Here is a 7,687-nt window from a genome sequence, read left to right as displayed (position 1 = left end):
GTCCACACATATCCAGCACTGGCTGGAGCTCGCTGCGCATCCCCATCTACGGGCCATCGCACGCATCTTCCTGGATCTGGCATGCTCCCACCACTCGTGCAGCCCGATGACAGCGTGCCCGCCGGCAGCCGACACTGCTCCCGGCATGTCGGCACGTAGCTTGGCGTTCATCCTCTTTTCGCGCTTCTGCCAATCGGATGGCATCTTTCCGCTGGTCCCCCCACCAGGCCCGAGCGGAACCGGGGCCTTGAATGGTCGTGAGGGGGCTACCTCTGGCGCTGGGATTGTTCCCGGGGGGGCGTCCGTGCCGAAGCTCTTTACCCTGACACCAGCGCGCATCCAGTGGCTTTCTCGCTTTTGGACAGTCCTCGACCCGTACTGCTCAATGGCAGTCACCAAGCTTGCCGGTGTGTCGGTGGACATGTTCGCCACACGGTGCGTCGCCTGTGTACTATTCTCTCCCGTGCTCCGGCCACCTCGCCTCCCCCCCCCCCCCTCCCAAAATATGCGCACACGCACACACAATATCCAAGGACACATGCGTATGCATTTGCCCAGCCTCACACATGTCTCTTATCGACAGATGGTTCAACACATACTTTGCCGGAGTGCTGCCCGCATTGGATGTCATTGAGGCGATCATGGTCCATCAGCGTGCTGGGGCAGTGTTGATTTTCGTGGCGCTGGCCCTTCTGGAATTCCTTCGCCAGCAACTCCTCACTTCGGTGGAGGTGATCATTGCCTCGCTTCAAGAAACGCTGGAACATATGGACGACTCGGATGACGTCCCCGCCAACTGCCTTTCCTGGTTGTCAGAATCCCTGGCTCCGGTTCCCCTCTTGTTGAATGTCGAGCACCTGGCCTCCCTGGTGCCCATCAACCCCACAGACTATCCACCCCCAAAGACCGGCCCGGGGAAAGCAGCAGCAGCAGCAGCAGCAGCAGCAGCAGCAGCGGTAGCACCACCAACCCCGACAACCGAACCAGCCCATGCAGGCCCGGTCGCAGATTCTCCGCGTGCCAGTCCGGCGGCGGCGGTGCCTCCGGCGGCCGACACCGGGAGACCACTGGCCCGTGCACTCAACACCATGCGGCAGCGCGCCATCTCAACGCTGGAGGGCTCCGGCTCGGGCGGCGGAGACCTTCACCATCATCACCGGCCAGATTCCCTCCCGACCGGGCCGGTCTCCCTCGGGGTGGGGACCCCGCGCTCGCCGGCCCCGGGCTCCGGTGCCACCTCTCCCGCGCCGGGACGCGCCTCAGGGCCGCCAGTGGCCACTGCCCGGTCGGAGGGCAGCACCCCTGGCTCACCGCGAGCTGGAACGGCGGCGGCCCGCGCCGCGGCCCCCTTTGGCTGGGCCCACCTCCTGCAAGATATCGATCCTGTGGCACAAAGTTTGGCCCTGCGATCGGTGCTCATTGTTCTCGGTGTGACTGTTCCGCAATCGGCCGACTCCGACTCGGAATCCGAGGGCGAGGATCTCGAGACCGGGCCCGGCGCCCCCTCGCAGGAGGCCCCCGCCGCCTGGCCGCCTGTCTGCCAGATCGACTGCGCGACATCTTCAGAACCTGCTGCTGCCCATTCACGTGGGGTGGACATCACGTCCAGGAGGCGCTCGCACAGCGTGTCCAACACCCCGGCGCCTCTTCAGCTGGCAGCTGCCGACGCATACGCCATTGTCGCCCGTGGGCTGGGGCTTCTGGCCCAGGCCGAAAGACTTGGCGCTCTGCCGATCTCGCTGGAGTGAGCTCCAAAGTGTGGCCTGCGTCTTCCCCCCCCCCCCCCCCCCCCCGTGTGTCTGCTGTGTGCGTGTTCGTGCATGTGTGTGCCAGGGCCGCCGGACGACCGCCTTGGATCCGGGGCGGGAGACAATACAGACATGCCTCCCTTTTACACACCATCATAGTTGCTCCCCCCCCCCCCCGCTTGTCGCCTGTTTGAGGCTGATTGGCATACTCCCGTACGCCTGGGGGCTCTCTGGAATGGGGCAAAAGAACTGGCGATCCCCTTCCCCACAAATGGGGGGCCATTTTACCTCACTTTGCCTCGCCTCGCCTGTAATTGCCCAGGCGGGGGCCCCTCCCCAGCGCCTCCCCCTTCTCGTTTCCCTCTCCTCCAGCGCGTCGCGCGGCCTCACCTTTGGGCCCACGGCGCTGCGAGTCGCCCGGATTGGCTTGGCCATCGGCTCCAATAGCAGGCTTGCCTTTCGGATGCATGCGCATCCGACGTTCTTTCTGCCCCTGCGACTTGGTATACGCCCCATTGGGCAGTGTTTTTGCGGTAGGGGGAGAGCTTGCCACAGGCATATTTCCCCCTCCCCATGGCGGCCTTCCTTCTTTTCGCCCTTTTTCCATTGCTTCACCATCAGATTTGGGCAAGAGGCGAGGAAAAACAAAGGTTGGGAAAGGAAACACACGAGATGGCCTGAGAAACAGTGGCAGGGCGAAAGGCGCCAAGGTGGGCCGGGACAACTGCGGGCGCGATCGGGGAGCAAGCAGCATGCCAAAAGTGGGGAGCAACGTGACCCGCCTTGGCCAAGACACAGGCCCCATCTGGGATGAGGTGCAGTGGGGGGGGGGGGGGGGAAGCTCCATGAACGCCCACGAATACGCCCCCAGACTGGGGGCTCGGACTGCGCCACGCACGGTCTCCCGGCCGAGCCGGCGAAACCTTTTTCAACCGCGATCCACCCAGGTGGCTCACTTCTGCGCCAGGCACATCGTCCCATCTCCCTCTCTCGCCCCCCCCCCCCCCCCTCCCCCTCCTCGCCCACATATACACACCACCACCCGCCGTGGCGCGCCCTCGACCTTTGTCTTTCCCCCCCTCTTGCTCTGCTTCACGCGCCCCTACCCAGGACCAAACAGCCGCCACACTGATGGAGGGAGAACACGCGCCGCTGGTGGTCCCCCTCGGGCTCAAGGTGGAAGATGGCCAGCCTGTGGCGGCCACAACGCCGGCAGCCGAAGCCGCTGCCGGCCAAGAGTCGCCCGCTAGAGCCTCTCCAATGGGCAGCCCGGCGCCCGGGCCCCCGGTCCCCGGGTCCCCTTCGGGGTCCTCCTCGCCGAGCGAGCAGTACCGGTGCTTGATTTGCAACAAGTACCTGTCCAATGACCAGAAATTGGTTCATCACTATCACCATGAGCGGTTCACGGTGGCCAATGCCCTGCGCGAAACCCTCTCCGCCCCGGACAACAATGCCCTGACCCCGCCTCCAGCTGCCGCTGACCCGCCGCGGTGCGTCCCCCAATCCCCTGCCTCATGCTGCTCGGCCGTACACCCTGTCTGACTCCCAAAGGCACTGTCATCCTGCACAGACGCCGGCTGCGGTCCAGCTTCGTGTCCAGTAACCCCTCGTCAGAAGCCGCGCCGGCCGTGCAATCGCCCCTCAGTGAGGCGGAACTCGCCTCACGGGCACACCTTGCCGGGAAGGTCCTGTCCAATGTGCGCACCCGGCGTGCCCAGCGCAATGCCGCCCTTGGTCTTGAGGGGGGCGCCTTCCCGGCCATCTGCCCCGAGGTGTTGGCCCTGCAACAGCACCAGCCAGCTTCAGGCGCCGAGCCCACGCCGAAGCGCCGTCGGGCCCCTGTCCACAACTCTACCGCGTCTTCTCCATCCTCTCGCTCCGGGGGTGGGGTTTTGTCAGGATCCTCGGCTCCGGCGACCCCCTCTCCGGTCAGGCCCGAGCCAGTCCCCACTGGGGATGCAGCCCGCCGGCGCGGTGCCTCGGCGGCCTCATCCGCCACCATCACCTATGAGTCGGAGTTCCTGACGACGGCCGTGCGACATTGCCCCTCTTGCAATCAGCCCTTCCCCCCTGAGGCCACCTCCTTCACCATCAACGACCATATTGACATCTGTCTGGAGACATTTGCCGCGGTCGAGGCCGCGAGTGCCGCCGCGGCCGACGCCGCGCCCCCTGCCCCGACCGGCGATCCCGCGAGCGAGATGGCCACCGAGTCCCCGCCTAGCCCGCTGTCACCCTCCTCCTCGATGGATGTGGTGCATATTGTCCTCCCCTCTGATCGGGGACAGCAGCCACGCTTCTTCGAGCGCATGCTCCCTCCGGTCACCACCCTGCAGACTCCCTCCGCGGCCCGTGGGCAGGAAGGCTCCACCCGGTCCTCGGCCTCTGCCGCCTCAGATTGCGAATCAGATGTGGACATCTCGCTGGATGACACGAGTGCCAGTCCATATGGACCATCGCAGTGCGTCGGCGCCCCCCTAAATACCCTGCCGGGCGTGTCCTTCTCTCCCCCCCCCCCCCCCCCTCCGCCACTCCCCTTGTTTCTCTTCCGCCCCTGGGGCTTCTGTGTCTCTTACTCGTGTGCCCCTTCCTCGCCTACCCCCATGCGCCCCTTGCCCCATCCCTTGCAGGTACTCGCAGATGGACCTGGTGGCAGCGCGAGCCGCCATGCGCGGGCCATCGGCGAGGGCCGGCCCTGCGGGCACGTCTCAACGTCGCGGGTCTCTCCTGGCTGCCATGGATCCGACGGTCTCCTCGATTTTGAGTGACCTGGGCGGGGTGATCAACGATGATACCTTCTTGGATGCGGTTGTGGCGAGCTCCGCCGTGCCAGCGGTGGCTACCACCCCCGGCCGCCGTTCTGCCGATGAGTCGACCGATAATTTGGCCGATCAGGCGGCCCTCGCTGCCGCGGCTGAGGATGCCCGTCGGGTGGGGATCATCAGCTCGGATCGAGTCCTGGAAGCGGCGGTTCGGGCCAGTCGAACGGACCCCCCGCCTGCTGGGCCGCTTGGCCCTGCCCGATCGGCGCTGGACCTGCTCAGCGTCCCGGCTTCCGGGGGGCCGGCCCCGGCGGACTTGGATCCGACCCGTCTGTTGGCAGTGGTCGCGCATTTGAAACGCCATATTGCGGATCTGGCTGCGGCCGGGCACAGTATGCGCCATGCTGCCGCCCAGGTGACCGGATCGAGTGCCCAGGTGTGTGTATGTGTGTCCGCAATGGTTTGTGCATTTGTGTGGTGTCATCGCATTCTCCTTACACGATCTATGGTGTATTTTCCCCAATCCAGCCCCAGGACCAGGGTGCTTGCTGCCTGATTTGCCTGTGTGCCTTCGACCGGCCCCTGGTATCAATCGTATGCTGGCATATCCATTGCGAAGGGTGCTGGATGAATGCCCTGGGCCAGAAGCGCCTGTGTCCCCAGTGCTCGGTGATCACCGCCGCGACCGACCTACGACGGGTGTACATCTGAGGGCCCTTTCTCCCTCATCCTCCCCTCGGCTCTCCCGTCCCAATCCCCAGGTGTTGAGCCGTCCTTTGCGCCCCTCTTGTGGTGGTGCTGCTGATGACGGCTCTCCGACTGCCCACCCACAACCCACTTCACATTATACCACGCAGCCATGGCTGGGAAAAAACAGCACAACAAGCAGGATGTATTCATAGAGAGGGGGAGGGGGGGGGGAGAGGGGGAAAGACGACAAGGACAGGAGCGTGAAGTGTTGGATAAATACGAGAAGAGGCCACCATGTGGGGTGAGGGGGGAAAGGGGGAGAGAGAGAGAGAGAGGGAGGGAGAGAGACGCCCAGGCAACTCGGTAGAGTCTGTGCGTCCGCGCTGATCCGGCCACCTCGACGGAGGGGGGGAGAGAGGAAAGCGGGTAAGCCAAATGGGAGGGAGGACTCGGGCAACACTCGCATGCCTTGGACACCGCAGGAGAGGGGAAGTGCTAGGGAAAACAGGGGGGCCGGCAATCAACTGGATGCGAGGAGAATGACAATGACGGGGGTAACTATGGAGATGGTGCCAGGAAAGAGAGGAGGGGAGAAAGAGAGAGAGGGGGGGGGGGAAGGGGGGAGGAGATGGACAGGTAGGTGGACCACCTCTCGCCGCAACACTGGTGCTATCTAAAAAGGGGGAAGGAGGGATGATGGAGCATGAAAGGCGAGCCTAGTCGCGGCGCCACCCCATGAAACGAGTGATGGCCCAATGCGAGAGGAGGATGCCCCAGACGACGACGATCATGGTCTCAATGCGTTGGTGGCTGAGGCCGGTGAAGTCCTTTGACGAGCCGGTGTAGAGGAAGCTCACATACACCGCGGACCAGATCCAGCCGGCAAGATGGGAATCGAGACTGTGCATGTGCATGCGCATGTACGTGTGTGTGTGTGTGTTTGTGTGAGTGTGTGTGTTTGTGTGAGTGTGAGTGTGTGTGTGTGTGTGAGTGAGTGAGTGAAAGGCATGTGCCAGGGAGGAGGGAGGTGAGGCCACAGAGCAGGAGGGGCGCAGGTCCGCCAGGGGGTACAAGGCGCGGGGAGAGGAAAATGGCCATGATGATTGAGGCGACGCACCGGTCGAGGAAGCCACCATGAGAGCCAAGGAAGGAGGACGAGTCCTTGATGCGGTGGGAGCGCTTCCACCAGGAAACGAACAGATCACCAAAGACACCGACCAGGAACATGACAACCATGTAGAAAAGACCCTGACGGATCGGGACAGCGCTGGAAGAGGCCGGACCAAAAGAGTGAATAGCGAGGGGAGGGGAGGGGAGAGGGGGGGGGAGGGGGGAGGGGGGGTTAGACGTGAATGGGCAAGGCAATGGCAATCGGTGGGCAACTTGCGGGCGAGAGCGATTGCGCGCGCCCTGGGAAGGGAGAGGGACAATAATTCGCCATGGCGCACCTCGGATCAGCCAGGTAGAAGTAGTACATGGCGATGCAAATGAAGAAAGCACAGATGTAGCCCTCGAGAGACTTGTTAGGGGAGATCTTCGGGACGATCTTCGTCCGGCCGAAGGTCTTGCCAGTGAAATACTGGAAGCCGTCCGATCCAGCAACGATGATGCTGTATGATGCCGGCGAGGATGGAGGTTGTGTGTGTGCGTGTGCGTGTGCGTGTGCGTGTGCGTGTGCGTGTGCGTGTGCGTGTGCGTGTGCGTGTGCGTGTGCGTGTGTGTGTGCGTGCGTGCGTGCGTGCGTGCGTGCGTATGCGTCAGTATGGGCAGCGATGAAAGGCCCGGCTCGGCAAATGGGCAGTCCCCGACGCACCTGATAGCAAGCAGCACGTCGACCGGGTAGTTGGCCATGATCCACATGACACAAGTCAGGCCGGAAAGGACATAGTTGACGACCAGCACGTCAAAGGTGCGCAGCCCAGCGAGGAGACCAATGCCAGCAACCAGCAGGGCCCGCAGGCCGATGTACTCCCAGATGGGGAATGTACCGGAGCACCACCAGGCCGTGGTGGCGAGCGGGTCGGCGCCGCCCATGCCCGGGGTGAGCCAGCGCAGGACCGGCGAGAGGACACTGGTAGTCACCTGGCACAAGCCACTGCCGCGGCCATTGAGCACGGCAAAGTCGAAGAGCGACAGCAGGGTGAAGCACACCAGCATGACCGGGCCCCGGCGCCCGGTGAACTCCTTACCGAGCTCCCACCAGAGGAGCACGGCGCAGGGGATCTGCAGGAGGACCGGCGTGCGGTACATGAGGATGTAGGCCACCAGGAAGATGGCGAAGCCGATGGGGACGCGCGCGCGTGCCAGATTGGACGGCGCGTACCAGGGGTCGGCCGTGGCTTTGGCGGCGCCGGGGGCAGCGGCGACGGCCTGCTGGGCCGAAGCGGCGGCCTGCCGCACCGAGGACTTGACGCTGGAAGGAGGCATGTCTCGGCGGCTGTGCCGGCCATGGGGGGGGGGGGGGGGGGGGGGGGGGGGGGGGGGGGG

General features: G+C 64.4%; 3 protein-coding genes across 4 annotated transcripts in view; 2 read left to right on the top strand and 1 right to left on the bottom strand.

Moving 5' to 3' along the window:
* The window catches only part of H696_00224 (hypothetical protein), a gene marked incomplete at its 3' end in the record, with an annotated part of 2,779 nt that extends 1,031 nt beyond the window's left edge, over positions 1-1,748 (top strand). Inside the window, exons 4-5 of the mRNA XM_009494069.1 lie at positions 17-435; positions 584-1,748. Of these exons, the coding sequence (XP_009492344.1) occupies positions 17-435; positions 584-1,748 (1,584 nt within the window). The remainder of the gene's footprint in view (positions 1-16; positions 436-583) is intronic.
* Positions 1,749-2,742: 994 nt separating this feature from the next.
* H696_00223 lies at positions 2,743-5,393 on the top strand. 2 transcript variants are annotated; one of them, XM_009494067.1, is made up of 4 exons: positions 2,743-3,238; positions 3,319-4,209; positions 4,379-4,946; positions 5,039-5,393. In XM_009494067.1, exons 1-4 carry the CDS (start codon positions 2,880-2,882, stop codon positions 5,219-5,221), a joined length of 2,001 nt encoding a protein of 666 aa, XP_009492342.1. In that variant the 5' UTR covers positions 2,743-2,879; the 3' UTR covers positions 5,222-5,393. The 2 variants fall into 2 exon arrangements, with proteins under 2 accessions (XP_009492342.1, XP_009492343.1); XM_009494068.1 differs by having other exon boundaries at positions 4,379-5,393.
* A 403-nt stretch (positions 5,394-5,796) lies between these two features.
* H696_00222 (phosphatidate cytidylyltransferase) overlaps positions 5,797-7,687 on the bottom strand; it is a 4,755-nt gene continuing 2,864 nt past the window's right edge. The window contains exons 2-5 of the mRNA XM_009494066.1: positions 7,014-7,637; positions 6,649-6,810; positions 6,318-6,467; positions 5,797-6,100 (exon numbers count right to left, since the gene is read on the bottom strand). Coding sequence (XP_009492341.1) covers positions 5,917-6,100; positions 6,318-6,467; positions 6,649-6,810; positions 7,014-7,627 — 1,110 coding nt within the window. The 5' untranslated portion in view covers positions 7,628-7,637 and the 3' untranslated portion in view covers positions 5,797-5,916. The remainder of the gene's footprint in view (positions 6,101-6,317; positions 6,468-6,648; positions 6,811-7,013; positions 7,638-7,687) is intronic.

Source organism: Fonticula alba (genome assembly GCF_000388065.1).
Source record: "Fonticula alba strain ATCC 38817 unplaced genomic scaffold supercont2.1, whole genome shotgun sequence".
Classification (NCBI taxonomy): domain Eukaryota; order Rotosphaerida; family Fonticulaceae; genus Fonticula; species Fonticula alba.
Note: the sequence above shows the minus strand (reverse complement) of the source record. Positions and strands in the feature narration are given on the sequence as shown.